A 19910-nucleotide genomic window follows, 5' to 3' on the forward strand; every position below is an offset into this window, starting at 1 on the left:
AGAATCAAATTGCCCATCAGTTGCCTTACACAGATTTAGCTGTGAAGTGATGATATGAAGAGGCGGTTTAAAGTATCTCTTTGTGCATTTAGCAACTCTGGAAATGTGCTGTCTCAGTCAGATCCCTCCTCTCCCCTCTCTTCACCTCAAAATGAAAATAAAATATTGCACCATAACCCAATCATAATCTTCAGCTGATGTTCTTATGCTGCAAGGATGCTGATCTTCTTAAGTCTCACTATTTCCCCAGGACAGGGAATATTTTATGTTTGCTTTTCAGAATTGTTAATATTTTTTTTCCTTTTGACTTGAGATTCATTTTCCCTATTCAAGACATGCCTCAACATCCAGCTATGGAGCTTAGAATTAGAGGATCATGACATTCTTAGAGCGGTGGGGCTGGTTTGGAAGTGGCGTCATCTTGCTCATTCCAAACGTAACTATTCTTCTCTAGGGGCCAGTTCTGAAGAAAAACAGTTCTGCAGATTTGAAAGTCAGCTGCTGAAAGTCAAGGGTGCCACTTGGCTGGGATTGACTGCAGAAGGTGCTGATTGGCTAGTACTGGCTAAGGGTGCTGATTGGCTAGTGCCTGTGACAGCCACCTGACATGTCATTAGAGCAATGTAATTGTTTTTGAAAAATTAATGCAGGCTTTTCTTACTATTATTCTGCCTCCAGAGGCTCTTTTTTAAACCACGAGAAGGATAGCTGAATGTATAATCCAATCAGCACACACCTGCTGTCAAAAAAGCAAAATAATAATAATAATAATAATAATAATAATAATAATGCCCTGCCCATCTGACTGGGTTTCCCCAGCCACTCTGAGTGGCTTCCAGCAAAATATTAAAATACCGTAATGCATCAAACATTAAAAGAGGGCTGCCTTCAGATGTCTTCTAAAAGTCAGATAGTTGTTTATTTCTTTGACATATGATGGGAAGGTGTTCCACAGGGCGGGCGCCACTACCAAGAAGGCCCTGTTTACAGGAGACGGCCTGCCTGACAGGGGGGAAGAGGCAACATTTATTGCTGATCCGGTGCAAAGTGAGTTACAAAGCTGGAATGGCAACCAGGCTGAAGAATCTGCTGCAAACATTGTTTAATTGCTTATGCCTATCTTCAACCTTTCGGTTAAGAAGCCTGTTAAATATTTCTTCCTGGAGGGGGGAAATGAAATGAGATGCTTGGAATTGTATATTTCTGAAACCCCTCTTGGCTTCCCACATTCTCATGCCATTGTGTTCAGTCTTTTAAAACATTCCTTGGATCTTGTATCAGCTCTTTGCCGTGCGTCTAAGTTTCCTCTGCCTTATTGTAGGTTTTGCATCCTTATCTTGATGATCACAGCGTTCTACTAGTCCAGATCTACGGCTTGGATGCTATTTACACCCCAGATCCAAGTGGACAAAGAGCAGGCACAGTAGCGCCACGTTCTGGACAGGCCATCGAGCTCAACGAACAATCCCAGCTGGGGTGGACGGTTCTTCCGCTCTTTGACAGGTGACTCTAAAAGTAGATGCTTCTGTGTTTGGCTCTTTAGACTTACAGCAAAGCCTTGAGCACATTTACTGGAATGTAAGCCCCGTTGTGTTGTATCAAATGTTATTCATACTCTGAGTAGACCCATTGAAATTGATGCACCTGACTCTGATCACAGCCACCTAATAGGTTGAAAGTGTATTTAAGGCACATGGCTTTCCCCAGAGAATCCTGGGAAGTGTAGTTTAGTGTCGCTGTGACCCGAGACATGGGTTCCAGTCATGGCAGTGGCTGTTTTGGGAATGCTTGGTACCATCCTGATCAGTGAGAGGCGGCCTTAAAGCCATAAACCCTGCTGTTATAGGAACCAAACCATCGGTAGTAAAAACGACTGGTGGCTCCAAATCCCATTTAAAGCGGGAGAAAGGGAGATGAATTCTAGATCAGTGCCAAATTCTGGATGGGTTATCACCGCATCTGCAACTGAAGGATAAGCAAGCTATCTTGGGAGAGAAGGGAGGTATATTTACTGTTCAGCTTCCCGGTTTTCGGAGCGCAAAATGCCAGTGTTTATATCCGGAGCGGATCCCTTAACTGCCCTCCCAGAGACAGAATTACCCCCCAGATGAAATGGAAGCAGAGAACGTGGAAGGCAGCTGCAAAAGCTGCTGCTTGCCTTGAGAATGGACAAGGTGATGAGATGCCACCTGCCCATTCCTTCAATATACTTGCGAGGAGAATGGACTCCACTGGTTCTGTTCACACCATAGCAACAAGACCATAGCTTGCTAGAAGAGCATCTGTCCAGCAGATCCTGGGTTCTGTCCACAGGTCCTGGATTCTGTCCACAGCATCTCCTGGTAGGGCTGGGAATGTCTCCTATCTGGAGAGCTGCTGCCAGTCATTGTAGACAATACAATGGACCAATAGTCTGACTCGGTATAAGGTAACTCCTTGTGCTCCTACAAATGAACTCTCAGCTGGGAGGTCCCTAGCTGAAATCTCAGCTCAGTTAGCATTGCCCTGGCAGGCTTTAAACAAACCATTTTACTCTGTGCCAACCACAGACACCCCTTCCCCAGTCTGTAGCATGGGGATGACAGTGCAGGCCTATCTTCTCAAGGCTGTTGTAGGAATAGCAGCTAAAACACATTCGAGGACTTAGGAAAAGTGCTTTAGAAATATGAAGTGCGGCTATTTTCAAGGGTGGAATCATTACTGCTCCCTTTCAGTGGCATGGCCAAGTGGAGGTGGTCTGTAGAACAGGGCTAGGGAACCTGCGGCCCTCCAGCTGTGGTTGGACTCCAGCTTGCATCAGCTCCAGCTGGAGGGCTACAGGTTCCTCCAAACCTGCTGCAGCATCTCTGCAAGTCTCCCTTATCAGCATCCATGGAGGAGCAACTGCTGTATTCCCACGCTCTGGACCAAATGGAAGGGATGTGAAGCAACTTGTACAGGCTCTAGCACTGCCCCCCCTGCAAAGCAGTCATCAGACCTTGATCTGGGACTATCTGCATGACTATCCAGTCAGCTGGATGCCAGATCAGATAGCAGTCGTCTAAGGTACTGGTCAGTCCTTCCAAATCTTGAGATCTGAGCAGAGTTTCAGGCTAGGTCAGGTGCAGGTTGGAGGTTCTCTTGAGTTTTGAGGGCTAAATACCACCCTACATAAATGGAATGAGCTAGAGGCAAGATTTTAACAATGGGTAATCTTTTTTAAAAAATCTCTTAAATATTGGTTAGGTTAGGAAAAATCCACTTATCTCCAACAGCCTTTGTAAATTATACCTGTTGTGTTTTTTTCCTATTGTGATAAAAAAAACAAGAAATGAAATAATTGGCTGAAGCTTTTAAATGTAGTCTGAGAATCCCTTCATTTTCTGCCTCTCAAATATTCTGTAGCTTTTTATTTTATTTTGAAAAGTTTTTGCCTTTTTTTTGGTTGGGGGGGCTGGATCTTTTCAAGCATTCAAAAAAGAATAGTAAATTCGTATGCATGAAACTGACTGCAAAGAGCAATTAGTCCTTCATTAATATGCAAATTTGGTCCAATGCAAATTCATCTATGTATGCGGTTTTAAATATGCAAGCCGGTCTTGCTGTGCTAGAAAACCCAGATGCTTTTATTAACTTTGAAATTGAGGGATTTGGTTAATGATATTGTTGACAAGAAAAACTTGAATAAATTTGACGACTTGCAGTCTTCCATATTAGCAGAGGCTCATAGGAAGGGGGAAAAAATCCAAGCCAAATGCCAATTTTATCTGGTAATTTTCCCATTACCAAACTAGGAATAAATGTCAGATATGAAGTAATAAGAGCTGGATATCCTAATGTAGCTGTCCCAAGACCTGAAAACACTCCCCAAAGATCCAGCCGTTTTATACCCAGAGGGTAAAGCCATCTGTATCGGCTCTGTGAACAATATTCCGCTTGGAGGTTTAATATTGGGGAGTTAGATTGTTTTTGTTTGGGAGGAAATAGATGCGCCATGGAATTTTAAAAAGCTAACACTTTCACAGGTGGCTGTTATCACCAGTTGCTTCCACACTTGGCCCTTGTTCTGGAATTGCTATCCTTTCTCCTCTACTTTAAAGGAGAATCCCAGCGATGTTGATAAATGGGTGCAGCCTAGGTTCCTCTGTGCTGTCCTGCCTCAAGGATGGAGAACCTGTTGCCCTCTAGATGTTGCTGGACTCCCATCATCCCTAACCATTGTGCCTGCTGGTCTGTGCCAAGCTCCAGGAGGGGTGCCCTCAGGGAGCTGGGGTCTCAGTCCAAGCACTATAAAGCTTTTACCAGAACACTTACCCAAGAAAGCAAGGTTCAAAGGTGCAGTATTGTCCCTAGAAGCCAAGGTCAAGGTCAAGGGAAATGTAGGGAATGTAGGAAAGCGCCTTATACCAAGTGAAACCATTGGTCCTTCAAGTCCAGGGTTGTCTACACTGATGAGCAGCAACAGCTTTTGGGGGTTTTCGGCAGGAGTCTTCTGCATGCAGAGCAGGTGCTCTGCCACTGAGCTACAGCCCTTCAGATGTCTGGACTGCAAGTCCTATCGTCCCTAACTATTGGCCATGCTGGTTGGCGCAGATGGGAGCTGGAGTTCAACAAAATCTGGAGGGCCATGGCTTCTCTGTTGCTCGTTTTTGTTTTTAGTACCAGCCTGTTCAGTGGAAAACATGCCACCTTGTACCAGGTCTGACCATCTTGCCCAGCTACTCTGACTGGCAGCAGATCTTCATGGTGTCGAGTCTTTCCCACCACTCGCTTCCTGGTCTTTCAATCTGGAGATGCTGGGGACTGAACAGGGCACCTTCTGTGTGCAAACATACACTGAGCTAGAGGTCAGCGTTAAAGCTCTGGTTTTCCCAGTAGTGATGTATGGAGGTGAGAGCTGGACCATAAAGAAGGCTGATCGCCGAAGAATTGGTGCTTTTGAATTATGGTGCTGGAGGAGACTCTTGAGAGTCCCATGGACTGCAAGAAGATCAAACCTCTCCATTCTGAAGGAAATTAGCCCTGAGTGCTCACTGGAAGGACAGATCGTGAAGCTGAGGCTCCAATACTTTGGCCACCTCATGAGAAGAGAAGACTCCCTGGAAAAGACCCTGATGTTGGGAAAGATGGAGGGCACAAGGAGAAGGGGACGACAGAGGACGAGATGGTTGGATAGTGTTCTCAAAGCTACCAGCATGAGTTTGACCAAACTGCGGGAGGCAGTGGAAGACAGGAGTGCCTGGTGTGCTCTGGTCCAGGGGGTCACGAAGAGTCGGACACGACTAAACGACTAAACAACAACAACAGAGGTCAGCAGGTACCCCCTGATACAGCACCCAAAGTAATGTCTATACAAGACCACATAGAAAGCTGCCTTATATTGAGTCAGACTATTGGTCCATCTTGCTCAGTACTGCCTACACTGACAGGCAGCTGCTCTCCTGGGTTTCAGACAGAAATCCCTCCCAGTTCTACCTGGCGTGGGGAACTGAACAGGGGACCTTCTGACTGCAGAGCACACGCTCTGTCCCTGAGCTGTGGCCCTTCCCCAAAACTCTTGGGACAACTTCACAATTTGGACCTGACGCTCCTTTGCCTGAGAACACAATAGCCCAAGTGTTGCCTCTGAAGTGGTGCGTTTGAGTGCACCGTGCCGTTATTTGCAAAGCTGCTGAAATCAAAACGACCTGAGAAGTTAATAGATTATGGTGCTCCCCAAATAGCTGTTTGATTCCCATGGCTTTCCTGGCACAGCTGTTTGGGATATAAATCCTGACAGTCAGAAATGGTTAGTTTCTAAATCCTTGATGTGCTACGCTCGGCAAAGAACCGTTGGAACAGTTAAGGCAGCCCGGGTGGCAAAGGCAGTGAGAGTGGGGGCGGAATATGTAACAGGGTCTGCAGCAGGCTTGGCTCTCGGTGCTACGGTATTTAAAGTTGCAGATGTCAGCGGCATTGTGGGCCAGAGCTGTGCATGCTCCAAACTTGGAAGTTAAAAAGGGACATCTGCAGCAAAAGAAATGTGAATTCTGCAAAGGGGGTGACCCAAGTACACAAGTCACTTGGGGGGCAGCAGGAGTTTTTGTGGTGCCAATGGAGCAGTGTTAGGCATCATCAGCTGCAATTTTTTTGAGTCTGTCATGTCCCCCGCAACTCAGAGGTTTCGCAAAAGAGGGTGTTTGCGTTGCCATGCCCAAGGAGGACTCTCCGGGGTCTACCTTTGGGCCCTGCCAGCTGGAGGACATAGACTTATGCCTCTCCCTCGGTTTGCATACCCAGAGGATGAGGACCCCAATCACAGAGCCCTGTCCTCAGCATTGCAAATAGTCACAAATATGAAATCGGACAAGATCCCTCTAAGGAGGACTGCCAGCTCTTCTCAGAGGGTGGGGCCAATCACAGAACACACTTGCCTTTATAATGGTATCAGTTGACTTCCGCTCCTTTCTAGTTTGGAGACTGCCAGGGCTGTCTTAAGCATATGCGGCGCTGGGGTGCAAAGATCCGCTCGGCGCACCCCCCCAGGTTGCCCCATCCCAGGCACGCAGGAGGGCGGAGCCAGCCAGCTGCCTCAGCATCTCGCTGGCTCGGTCGCCCCCGAACTCGCGGCACAGAGCTGCCCACAGCAGAAGAGCCCGCTGCGGCGCTCCAACCAACGGGCGGGTTCTTCCCCAGACTCAACTCTCGGGCCCCAGACTCTCGGCCTGGCTCCCAGGTGCCCCGCACCCCTTGCGCCTATGGGTAAGACGGCCCTGGGGACTGCTCTCCGGGTTAAGACTCTCTGGGAGAGTTTGTGAAGAATTTGAGACTCTATGAAAGGCTGTAGCTGCAACATGATTGCATTGTCACCAGTAGGTGGTAGTAATGGGGTCTTTCCTTGGTCTTTCTATACGCCATTAAACCCAGAGAAGGAGAAGGAGCTCCTTGCTGTGGCAACATCTCCCCGTGTTGCCTGGTTAAAGAAAGAAACCCCAGTCTATGGAGACTTCCTGGAAGCTTTCAAAGCTGCTGATCCGGCTACCCAAAATCGTACACCCTGTGATTTAGCCCTGAGGAGCCTCTGCCTACTGAAACAACCCCTAATGTGATGCCAAAAGCCAAGCTTTCCCCAAAGCAAGTACCAGACACGTGCAAAAGAGGAGGTGCCTGAGGTGGAGAGTCTCAATGGCATTGCTCCTCTCTGCTGTTTTTTTTGTTGGCATCCGTCTGTCTCAGGAAAGAATGGAGGATTTCGCCTTTGGGGGTGAGGTCAAACTGTTGGAAGGTTACAGCGCCTGCTGTGGCTGTAGAGACCAAAGTGGGAGAGACATGTTTTGTTGCAGTCGGGGCAGAGGAAGGCTGCTCAAATGTGCCATGGCGTTTCTTCTCTTTGCGCTCCTCCCAGTGGTCATTATCACAGGGGGAAAGGGAGAGCCACTGGTGTTGTGCAGACCCCATTCGTTTTGGTGAGGGTTGTGCAGGAGTGTGGTCAGATCAGCCTGACCTTCAGCCAAAACTGAATTCTCCAGGCAAAATGCCACCTGGGTGGGAAGCTCTTAATGACTTCCCTGTTGAGAAGAGCCAATGGTCAGCCTGAGTGGGCAGAAGGCACTTTCACTACCATGGACCAGAGCTGGTCCAAACCCCAGCAGCATCTGTCGGTCTCCCTCAATGATGCTTGAAAACCTTTGGCTGCCGCTGGGGCGCCAGCAACCTCTGCGATGCACTAAAGAATCCTGGGGGTTGAACTGAATTGGATTATGTGGTGCAGCCATGTTGGAGTGGCAAAATGCCACGGCTTGGCCTTGACTATGCACACTGAAATGCATTATGCAAGGGCTTTTTAAAAAAAGAAACAATATATGCTTGCTTTTCATTATGCGGTTCTTGAAGCCCGTGGGAGAGAGATGAGCCTGACAGCAATGTGTGGTCATATAACAAATGCAACATAACTCTCCCCCCCCTCCTGAGCCCAATCTAGTACACATTGTTAAACTATGGAACTCACTGCCACAGGAGGCAGGAATGCCCACCATCTTGAATGGCTTTAAAAGCAGATTGGACATGTCTATAACTCTGCCTCCATCTCTCAAAGTTCTTACAGTGTGTCCAGTTTTGTGTCTGCCTGACTTTGAGCCTGCAGTGCTAAGCCTTTCCCCACCCAAGGGGTGGGGCCAAGTTTGATAAGTGGGCGGGGCCACCCCTTTGTCAGTCACCTGACACCGGGTGTCCCCTTTTCCTTTCCCGCGTGGTTTGAAATCAAACTCTGCAGACCAATGCTTGATATACTTTAGTCATTTAAGTACTGGTTTATCATTACCGTTTCTAAGCAGCAGTATGATGTACAGAAATGAGATTCGCACTGAAATGGTGAAGAATTTCCATAAGGACCTTAAAAACAAACCAACAAGCTGGTGTGGAAATATGGGCATGAATTTAAGATGGGGAAACTGAGAGAAACTGAAGCTGACAGATTTTTCCCATTTCTACCCCAAATCCAGCTCCCTGCAGACCTTTCGTTCACCTGGGCCTGAGGAAAAACATTCAATGTTTCACCCATGTTATTGAATCAATAGTTGTCCACGTATAGCAGTAATAACTTGAGGGGCTCTTCTTGCTAAGTTTGTGTGTGTGTGTTTTTTCAGGAGATTAATAACCACTCCTTCTGCCTTGGAGTTTATTAGCTCGAGGAGTATTTATTACCTCATAAGCACAAAACCCCTCTGGTTAGCATCTAATTAAACTCCAATTCAGTGCATGCAGTATTAGGGGGAATTGTATTAATAGTAAATTTCAGAGGAAAAGACAGGGAACAGAGATTACCTGTTGGATTAATCTGCCCTCTCTTTTGCAGAAACTGTGTAGGAAGTGGGGTGCACAACACGCCTTTATTTCAAGGGGTGCCAAGTCCTGTGAGTACTGAACAAAATGACCTTATTGTTTTAGATGAGGAACTGGATGGAAAATATACACTGGGGGGAAGCTTCTGAGTGACATCATTTTTGAGAATGGCCCGTGTTTAGGTGGGAGAGGGGGGTTCTTGTTAGAAGCTCTCTTGGGAAGGGGAGGTTGGTCAAAGTCCTAGCCTGAGGATCTTCATTAAAGGCAAAATACAGATGTGACAAATAAGTACTGAGCTAGACAAGTGGGACTTTAGGCTCTGGTGGTTAATCAACCAAAGCTTTTGTTGATTGACCTCCAGGACCAAAAGCCTAGAGGCGTGGGGGATCTTTTTCAGCCTGAGGGCCACATTCTTTTGTGGGCAACCTTTCAGGGGCCACATGCCAGTTGTGGGCAGAACAACAAATGTAAACTTTGCACATCAGGCCAGTCACACACTCCTCTCTTGAAGGTCACATCTCTGGGATAGCTCAGTAGGTAGAGCATGAGGCTCTTCGTCTGAGGGTTGTGGGTCCGAGTCCCATGCAGGCCAAAAGATTCCTGCATGGCTGGGGGTTGGACTAGATGGCCTTCGTGGTTCCTTCCCACTCTATAAGTCCATGATTCTATGATTCTGTCCTTCATCCAGGCAAGCATAGAGGCGTTGCCAGAATTCAAGGGCACATTCTAGCCAGGCAAAAACACTTGAGGGTGTGAAGGAGGGCGTGGCCTGGGCGTGGCCTGGGCAGAGAGGGTGTGGCTGGGGAGGGTGTGTGATGGGGGTGGGGAGTCCTGAGAGCCAGATAGAGAGGATTTGCATTTGGCCTGAAGTACCAGTGGAGCCAGAATCTTTAACTGGTTGATCTAGCCATGGAACTAATTAAAACTTGGAGCCGTTAGTTACTAGGTCAGTTTTTAATGTGATTTGCAGAATTAATTTGGTGCTTCTGTTTCTTTGGCTTGGAGGCAGACCAGCATCCCTGTCCGAACCCTTTTTGTTAAAATCTCCCCACACCATTTATTTGGGGCAGGGGAGAGAGAGAGAGAGAGAGAGAGAGAGAGAGAGAGAGAGAGAGATGTCCTCTCTGCCTCTTTTGGCACTGGTTCCTCGTAGAGCTGACAGAACTAATTTTATTCTCTTTTGTCCTTTTCTCCGTGATGTAATCCTGCAGTTGGCATTTGCAGGATCCATATGTCAAATTGTGGAATGCTCCTATCCGCGATTGGCTTGCTTTGTTTTTTTCTCTTCCTTTTTTGTGTGTGTGTGTGTGTGCACGACCTCCTGGCTGTTGATGGCACAAACAGGATATTGTAACTGCAATATTGCAGTTTTTCAGTTGTCTGCTTTTAAACCTCCCTGGGTTCATGTTAGCCTTTTATTATTATTTTTTTCACGGACAAAGAGAGCAGAGAGAGGTGGTTCTTTTACACAACCAAAATGACTGTCGTTATGACAGCGGCTGTGTGGGGAGGTGAGAGAGCCTGCACACTTCAGGGATCCCTGTGTGGACTGAGTCTCTGTGTCTGTGAAATGGGCACATTGCCATGCTACCTGTCATTAGTAATAGGTGGGATTTGGCCGTGGTCACCCTTTAATAGTGCTTTGCTTTCCACCAATAGAAGTGAATATCAATTACTCACCTAGGCTGCACTCCTAACTGTACAGCAGATTCATGCCATTCATTTCAAGCACATTCAACGCACATGTAAAGCACAGAGTTTCTCCACAAGCCATCCTGGGAAGTGTAGTTAGTTAAGGGTGCTGGAAGTTGTAGCTCTGGGAGGGGGAGATGACAGTTCACAGAATTCTTTGGCGGTGGGGAGTCATCTGCTTTAAATGTGTATTGAATACGTTGGTTGGCAAGAAGAAATAGGGATATAAAAGGAGAATTCCCTGGATGCCAAGATCCAGGTTTGGGGCAAGAATGTGCTTGAAATGTATGGATCTGCCCCTTGTGTGGGGTTTAAAAACAAAACAAAAGCACACAGTATCAGCAAAGCAGCTTTTTTAAAAAATTGTTCTTGTCGTTGTCGTATTTATTCATTTATTCATAAAAATCTAAATACCACTTGATTGTAAAAAAGATGCTTCAAGGCAGTTTACAAAAGATAAAACAGTAAAATCAAGAAAAACTTGCAGCCATACCTCAAAACATACAATTACTAACATTGATTAACATTACCTCAACTTTCGAAGTTTCTGGGTAGGTTTGTCTAAACAAGAACGTTTTTAGCAGGTGCCGAAAAGAGTACAGTGGAGAAGACACCTACTTGATATCACCCAAAATGGAAGCGATCTGGCCTGAAATCAGTGCCAATGGTGGCAGCACTTCGCCGCCGCTGGTGGAAGCAGCAGGGCAGGCGGGGTGCCCACAGAGACGCCACCACAGGGGCTTCTGCTGCCTGAGGCAGCAGCCTCACTTTGCCTAATAACTGGGCTGGATCTCTTTCTCTCTCTTTCTCTCTCTCTCTCTCTCTCTCTCTGTGTGTGTGTGTGTGTGTGTGTGTGTGTCTTAAAGAATAGAATAGAAACTAGGGAAGAAAGGACAGGAATGGTGTAGCTGGAGAAGCCCTGATGTAAATACATCTCTTGGTGGGAATGGTGATGTTGATGTACAATCTGGTCATCAAGGCCTGTGAGTCATAACAATGGAGATTATCTCAAAATACCCCCCCCCTTCTTAATGAGTGTTTGGGTTGTGCTTCTGGAAGACATAATGTTTTTGATACGATGTGTTCGCAAGGAATTTCTACAGGGCATAACCACCCGACCTGTGAAGGATGTCATGTCTGAAGGTTTGCAGAAAAAGAGGCTCCGGCTTCTAGCCACGTACGGCAGTCTTGTTACCGAGGTGTGGGATGGCCATTACTTTGACGATGACCGGCAGGAGTTGCCGGTAAGTTGAACACTCATGTAATTATAAATCCATAACAGACATTCCTTTCACTGTGTAGCTTCTCACAGATCCTCCATCTATCCCTTATGTGTAGGTATTTATTTACTTTCCATTGTTTTAGAGCGATTTTCAGTCCCAACCTTCAGCAAGACTTCGTGTTGTTGGTATTGTTTGTTTGTTTGTGATCCATCTTTCTCCCTAAGATCCCAGTGCAGATAACAACATTAAAGCATAATATTAAAAACAGTTGCTCTCGGGGTGACTAAGAAGCCTTTATCCTCACAACAGCTATGTGAGGTAGGTTAAGCTGAGAGGTAACAGTTTGTCCCAAGGTCACCCAGTGAGCTTTGTGGCTAAATGGAGACCACAGTTTTCATCTCTGGGGTCCTAGTCCAACACCCTAACCCAGCCTGTCCCATTCTGGTGTGCTCCAGAGATTTGGGACTCCATCTTCCATCAGCCCAAGAGGTTTTTGCATTGCAACTCTTATCATTCCCAACCAGCATGCCCAATAGTCAGGGATGATGGGAACTGAATGAAAAGGAGACGCATTGCCTTGTTAAGCAGGGCTGTGTGAAGGGGGCAAGATTTGGACCAATCCGTCAAACAAAGTCATCTGCCTCATAGGTATTGCCAAATAGTCATGCTTCCCTGGGGCTGCATCCGTACCATACATTAAAAGCTCTGTTATACCACCTTAACAGACATGGCTTTCTCCATTGTGTGAACTGTGGTTTGTTAAGGGTGCTGAGTTAGGAGACCCCCCTATTCCCGCCAAGCTACAATTCCCAAAGGTCCCTGGGAAGAAGAGGAAATGATTCTTAAACTAGTCTGAGAATTGTAGCTCTGTAAGGGGGAAGAGGGACCTCCTAACAACTCTTAGCACCCTTAACAAACTACAACTCCCAGGATTCTTTGGGGAAAGAAGCCATGACTGTTTAAAGTGGTATGATGCTACTTTCAATTTGTAGTGCAGCTGAGGGGAAATGAGTGGCTTGATGCAATGTTTATTCATGTATCACAAACGTACTCTAAATGGCAACAATGGCAACAAAATCCATTGGTTTAAGCAGTCCCCTTAGTGCTTAAGAGCATCCTGTTGGATATTTTTAATGCAACACTCTTCAGATCTGGCCCCAACAGCCCCAGCCATTAGGCCCAATGGTCAGGGACACTGGGAACTGTAGTCCAAAAAATCTGGAGGGCACCAAGTTGAGGAAGGTGGCTCTGACCACTACCCTTTTCTGGTTTGCAGAGAAGAGATGTGTAGAGGTTCTTACAAGCCAAGCTTAATTACACAAGAAGTTCAGGACACGGCTGGGAATGGAGTGGAGTGGTGGATTTTAAAAAAAGACAAACCCTTATTGGGCTCAAGGGTCTAAGAAAGCGGCTTTTGGATTAGAGAAAATCTAGGCTACTTAGTATGTAAGAGTTCGATTTCTTTTTGTAGATGGTGCTTTTGGGTGTCTTAAAAAGGATGCTTAAATCGAGCGGCTTCTGGCATCCGGCAAGGGTTGTTTGACTGCACCAGCAGCCAGCAAACCCTCACACTTTGGTACTTAACTTATTGCCAGTCCACAGAGGATAGAGGGGGAGTTGTTGGGGTCGTTGTTTTGCCTCTCCCCACCCACCCACTCAGGCACCCCAGCTTCAAATTAAAGCCTATGAATTACTATAACAAAACGGTGTGCGGCAACAGTTAAGTGTTTGCCAGTTAAACTGGAGGTCTATGAAAACTCCTCCTTTATAATATATGGGGCACTGAGACCCTGGACAAATTAACTGCAGTTGCACGCAGCAGGAAAAACAAATGCTATTAAAGAATTGCTTAAGGAGCGGGATCTTTTTGTTCCCTATTGGAATAACAAAAATAAACATAAGAATCTTAGGAAGCTGCCATATACTGAGATGCTTGGTCCATTGAGCTCAGCATTGCCTATTGCAGACGATTAAGGGCTTCCTGCCCACCTCCCTGTTTCTGCAGGAATCAGTGGTCCAGCCGTGCTTCCTCTGAGGTGCGGTAATTCTGCCGACTCTCTAGATCCAGTCTCTAGATCCGATTGATCCAGTCGCAGTCTGTGTAGACATATGGCATGAGCAGCTGCCCTCAGCAGAGGCTGAATGGAAGGAGGCAAGCTGAAGGCAGTGACTCATGAAGAAATTCAGCAGTCAGCCTCCTCTGAGGTCAGGTAAACCTACCGAGTCGTGAATGATTCACACACACACACCTGGTATAGAGACTCAGCAGGATTATGCACCCTTGGCAGAGGTGTTTGAAGGAGGCAAGGTCAGAGCAGTGACTCAGGCAGGGACACGACAGGTAGCCCCCTTTGAGATGAGGTCCTTCCTTTCCATCACTTGGGAGTGACCAAATGGTCCAAAGGCACCAGGTGCAATACTGCCTGTCTTCAGTGGAGGCTGATTGAAAGAAGATGTAAGCTCAGAGCTCTGAAGATCAGTTAATCATACAGATATTTGGAAAGCATCCTCCCCTGGGGGTTGGTTATTTGGGCTTCAGGGCCTTTTGAATTTAGTTTCTCGCAACCCTCTCATGAAGTTTTGTCTTTGAAAAATCGCTTTAATGTAGGTTCTCAATGACCTCCTATCTGTCGACAAAACAAGGAAATTTTTGGCAGCTCGAGCCAGCAAGAGGGGCAAGGAAATGTCACAGCTTGTTCTGAAAACCCTGGATAAAAAAACAAAAAAACTGGGTTGCACCAGCCTTGAATATCTGCAGCAAGAGCATTTTTACAAGCAAACAATGGGGGCCCTTTTTTACAATGTTGTGGTAAGTGCAGAAATGGAAAATGTAAAAAGCATATAATACAGTGCAAAGCATTCAACACTTATTTTATATATAGCATATGGAGGTGTTTCAGCAGCTCTGAAGGTCTTAGGGGTTCAAACAACAAAATAAATATTTGGACTCATCCACAACAAACATTCAAAGGACATTTCATGCACGTGGTTTCTCCCAAAGATTCCTGGGAACTGTCCTGCATTGGGGTGCTGGGAGTTCCCATGATCCTTTGGGGGAAGCCATGTGCTGTAAATATGGAAGTGATGTGTGGTGTGTGTCATGCAAATAGGGCTGATCATTATCTGGATCACTGCTGAAAAGGTGACAGAGCTTAACACTTTCCTCTGTTGCAGTCTTCTGGGAACATCGGCCCACTCAGGAAGCTGTAGTTTGCATTTGAAGGAGGAACCCCCCCCCCCATTCGTGCCAGTGGAGGATTTTCCTCTTAACACAGTTCCAGAGTTAGGATTTTATTTGGGACTGCATGGGGATGGAAAGACTTAACTCCCCCCTCCCCACAATGCCTTGCCTTCAGCCAAAGTGAGCCTATATTCTGCAGTTATTTGGGGCTGCTGCATCACAGTTCTGCTCCCAAATGCTTACCCACATTTTGAGGAGCCTTTCCCCCCCTCACCCCCATTTCTTTGGGGGTTGCAGTTATTTAGTAGCTCCCAGGGATGACTGTGTGGATGTGTAAAGCGTTGGCTTTTACGTGGCTGTGTTATAAGAATTTTAAGGTCATATATAAAAAAAATAAATGTTCATAACTGTATATATAAACTACATGTCTGAAACCCCATAGAAAAGGTCCTGAACAAATTTACCTCAAATATTTCTCTGCAAGGTTAAAGTGGGAAACCTCCCCATTGTCTCTTTCCTCACAAATCCTGTTCTCACAAATCCTGTCTTTAGGGCACATTCAAAATATGAACTTGGTCTAAGCCTGTGACCAGTGACCTAGATTCAGGAATTAAGTAGTTATAATAACAAAAGAGTGGCCAAAACCCAAATAATGCAATCAGGTAACTTGCCAGACAGGAGATAGACAATGCACTCAGATTTCTGTTGTAAACCGCCTTTTCAGTGATGTAGGTATGATGTATCTGGGGGGTGGTCTTGGGCTACACCCCTTCTGTGATGTATGTATGATGTTTCTGGGGTGGTCTTGGACTCCAGGGCGGGCAATTTAAAATGTCTATATAAGGGCGGGCACACCTTTGTTCTGGGTCCTCCTCCTCTCTCCTGTGTTTGGGGGAGCACCATGTTACAACAGTTAATAAAGATCAGGCTTACTAGCTGCTTTGCTTCTCAATATTCTCTGGTTGGTCTCTGTTATTTTCTCCTACCAATAGAGAACCTACAAAAGGACTCTATATGGGCTCTTGGGTACCCTATAAGGGAAAAGGAGTGGATTTTTTCTTATATCAGCTGGAATGTAGCCGGCTGCCTAAAGGTCACACATGGACCCACATTTGCCTCTTGCCCCACCCACCTTTGGAATTCGGCCCCCATAAGGTTTCCCATGATGGCATGGGGCTCAGTAAGCTTCCCTGGCCTTGCCTTAGGTGCCCTTTCAATGCATCTGGTTCTGATCCCCTGGGCTAGGGTTGCCTAATCCTGATGCTTCCATCATTTCTTCTGGTGGTAGCCAATATGTGCTCCCTTCTAGATGTTTGCTGGGCTCCAGCCCCCGACATCTCTGACCGTTGGCCACGCTGACTGGGGCCGATGGGAGTTTTAAGCCCAGCAACTTCTGGAGGGCTGCTGGTTCTGCATCTCTGGACGAAATGAACACGGTGTCCATTGCATTGCAGGAAACAGCACTCATGAATGCAGGATATGGCCCACTGTGACTCATCATCTTCAACAGCATCCATGAAGGAAAGAGGAGTATGGGAAGCTTAATTCTGTGCGGCAGAACTGTGAATCCAGGAATGTGAGGAAGAAGAGAAAATTTCCATAGCAGTAGTTCGCCCTCACATTTCCAGCACCCTTAAACTACAGTCCCCAAGATTATTTGGTGGGGAAGAGTTATGTGCTTTAAATGCGCATTGAACATGCTTTACATGTAATGTGTGGCTCTGTGTATACACACACACACACAAATCTCAGACTGTGCAATTTGTAAAAGATTGCAAGATGCAACAGAATTCTTTGCATGTCTGCCCATAAATAAGTCCCAACAAGTCCACTGGAACTGACTCCCATATATAAGTGTGTATGGGATTGTGGCTTTAATGTAGCAGTAATGGTCTCCAGCGGCAAAAGCAATTCTTTCTGCCTCCTTAACTCCCCGTACTTAAAATCAGCGTGCTTCATTTACTAATAGTTCAGCGTGTTCCTTTGTTACATTTCTGATGATAAATGGGAGGTCTCCGGTTTCAGCAGGGGTGGTGGGAGAAGCTATCTCATTTAATCAATTGAAGTCAATCTTGTAACCACGTTCTATCCATTGGGAAATCTTAAAGCGGGGGGGGGGGGGGAGGGAGAGAGAGAGAGAGAGAGAGAGAGAGAGAGAGAAGTAGGTTATTCAGACAAGAAGGCTTGTGTCACAGTTTTGCTTCTGCACCTCCTGAAGTGATCAGAGGAAGGAGTGATAGACTGTGTGAGGGGGAGAAATCCAGTCTGCTGCAGCTATTTATCTGAATACAGTGGTACCTCGGGTTAAGTACTTAATTCATTCCGGAGGTCCGTTCTTAACCTGAAACTGTTCTTAACCTGAAGCACCACTTTAGCTAATGGGGCCTCCTGCTGCTGCTACTGCGGCGCGATTTCTGTTCTCATCCTGAAGCAAAGTTCTTAATCCAAGTTACTATTTCTGGGTTAGCGGAGTCTGTAACCTGAAGCGTATGTAACCCGAGGTACAGTCATACCTCGGGTTGAATGCGCTTTGGGTTGAGCGAGTTCGAGTCGCGCTCCGCGGCAACCCGGAAGTAACGGAGCGTGTTACTTCCGGGTTTCGCCGCTTGCACATGCGCAAACACTCAAAATGACGTCACTCGCATGCGCAGAAGCAGTGAAAAGCGACGCGCATGTGTGCGCGCAGACATGCCGTCGCTAGTTACGTTTGCTTCTAGATGCGAGCAGGGCTCTGGAACAGATCCCATTCGTATCCAGAGGTACCACTGTATGTTTAATCCAGGCATTTCCATCCTTTTGGGGGTTTGTGACTCTTACCCCTTCCGGTCACTTCTATCTTCCCCCCTCCATATTAGACCCCCCCCGTGCCCCCCGCACAAGAGAGAGAGCGAGATAGCGCATATTTCACTTTCCCAACGTGGTTGAGTATAAGTAGGAATTGGACGAATTAATCTGAGCTCTGAAAGAGCTGAAAAAACCAGGAGGGAGAGTCACACTTCCAGCTTTCTCTTTTAGCTCTGCATACTTTTCAAGGGAGAAAAAGGTATCCACTCTCCCCCCCCCCCACAGGGCAGGCAAGGCAGTGAGTCCATTCCTCACTTTGCTTCCCTGCCTTTGTGCTTCCCACAGTCTACTTCTGCCACACATGCCCCTCATATTCCTACCAGTGGCAGGGTGGTAGCAGAGATCAAAGGCTTTGTGAGCACCAGGAGAACACCTGAAGGGCGCCATGTTGGCAACCCCTGGTCTAATCTTATCTGCCATAAGCAGGGCCTGAGCATGGAACAGCAGGGGAGGCAGTGCTTTATCTGGGTCTGGAGGCTGACCTACTTTACAAGGCTGTTGTGAAAGGTGTCTGATAACACGTATTTGTGTTTAGCACTTTGCGCACTGAAAGAGTCCTCCTTGTCCCCTGAAATCATCTGGGGAGAGACCCTCCGTTAGGCATCCCTTATTTATGTACTACCATTTTCACCACGGTAACTAAGCCAAGTTCTACTGCCTGTGTTTTCTGAGCGATGTATGGAAGCACATGAACCTGACCTTTGGAGGGTTTGTAAGTAAACTATTTTTAACTTACCAAATGTGTGCTCTTTTCTATGCTAAGGGAAGAGGGAAGTTTTGAAACTCATAAGGATAAAGGTCCGTGCTGTGTATTTTGTGATTTTAAATCTCTGCTGGGGTTCTCTCTCCAAATAGCCCCAAACCTGGATCTTGGCATCCAGGAATCCTCCTTTTTATATAGCTTTTATTCCCCCTTGCCACCAAGGAAATGTCCATAGGCTTTTTTCTATCCACTTTCTCCATGCCATACATTTTGTGCACTTCTATCATGTCGCCTCAAACCCGCCTTTCCTCTAAACAAAAAAGTCCCAAACGCTGCAACCTTTCCTTTCATCTGCTCGATCATTTGGGTTGCCCTTTTCTGAACCCTTTGAAGTGATGTAGAAATGTGGGGAACTGAACTGAAGACTGAAAAATAAAAGAGAAGCTAAAGACAAACCAAAACTGTCAGGTTTTCCCATCCTTACAGGCAGCTAGAGCAGCAGGGATCTCTCGTGGAATCTTTCCCTCAGGGCAGTTGGTAGTAGAATGGCCAGGGGTGGGAATGGCAGTTGGATCCAGCCCTCAGGTGTTCACCTTCACCTGCCTGCCAGGCCCTCCTTCAGTCCTCCGCCGCAGGGCCGTTGGTGACAAGGATTTCCCTGTGGTGGTCAGAAACTCAGCTGGGATTTATGGAGGTGAGGCGATGATTGGGTCTTCTTCATGAAGTCTGGCCTCGACTCTGGAATGGCCTCTGAGCACGGACACACCTGCCAGTGACCTTTAGCCCTCAGGTAAAGAAACAGGCTCAAATGGAGTTTTTCTTAAATTTATGGTTTTTAGAGTTTTCAGTGGATTGTTATTTTAACTTCCTCTGGCTACTATGTTTTTCTTTTCTTTTCATTCCTTTGGATTCCCCCCCCCCCTTTGGTTTTAAAGGTAAAGGGACCCCTGACCATTAGTTCCAGTTGTGACCGACTCTGGGATTGCGGTGCTCATCTCGCTTTACTGGCCGAGGGAGCCGGCGTACAGCTTCCAGATTATGTGGCCAGCATGACTAAGCAGCTTCTGGCAAACCAGAGCAGCACACGGAAACGCTGTTTACCTTTCCGCCGGAGCGGTACCTATTTTTCTACTTGCACTTTGACGTGCTTTTGAACTGCTAGGTTGGCAGGAGCAGGGACTGAGCAGTTTGCCTGTGGTTCATTGTTTTTATTGGTGGTGTTGATGTGTAAACTTCCCTTGATTTTTTAATAAGATGGGGTATAAATATATTACATGAATATGTTGCTGTACGAATTGGGGATGGGGAAATCTATCCCTTTTGGTTCCTCTCATTTTTCCGTCAGTTTATTTTTCTAGGACCCCCTAAAGCACTGTTATGGGACCTTGTATGTGTGGCAGGGTTTTCTGGGATATTCCATATTAGTTACTATGGAAGAGGACCATCTCTTCCATATTAACTAATTTCA

At 46.6% G+C, this 19910-nt stretch overlaps 1 protein-coding gene and 1 long non-coding RNA gene across 10 annotated transcripts in view; one reads left to right on the plus strand and one right to left on the minus strand.

Annotated features, from left to right (window-relative positions):
- Positions 1-16861, plus strand: part of LOC308463941 (uncharacterized protein) — a 61948-nt gene extending 45087 nt beyond the window's left edge. For 8 of the 9 annotated variants that reach the window (XM_080982798.1, XM_080982792.1, XM_080982801.1 and 5 more), the window contains 5 exons: positions 1322-1503; positions 8813-8870; positions 11583-11735; positions 14323-14523; positions 16350-16861. In XM_080982798.1, the coding sequence (XP_080838924.1) occupies positions 1322-1503; positions 8813-8870; positions 11583-11735; positions 14323-14523; positions 16350-16388 (633 nt within the window). In that variant the 3' untranslated portion in view covers positions 16389-16861. Of the gene's footprint in view, positions 1-1321; positions 1504-8812; positions 8871-11075; positions 11324-11582; positions 11736-14322; positions 14524-16349 lie in introns of those variants that run through there. The other variant, XM_080982800.1, reaches the window with a different exon arrangement.
- Positions 16731-18598, minus strand: LOC308464152. Its single transcript, XR_013979893.1, has 2 exons — positions 18476-18598; positions 16731-16996 (listed from the first exon to the last, which is right to left on the minus strand). It is a non-coding gene; the product is annotated as an uncharacterized lncRNA (long non-coding RNA).
- Between the last annotated feature and the right edge of the window lie 1312 nt (positions 18599-19910).

The sequence above is a fragment of the Podarcis pityusensis genome (assembly GCF_964106645.2).
Source record: "Podarcis pityusensis genome assembly, chromosome: 15".
Classification (NCBI taxonomy): domain Eukaryota; kingdom Metazoa; phylum Chordata; class Lepidosauria; order Squamata; family Lacertidae; genus Podarcis; species Podarcis pityusensis.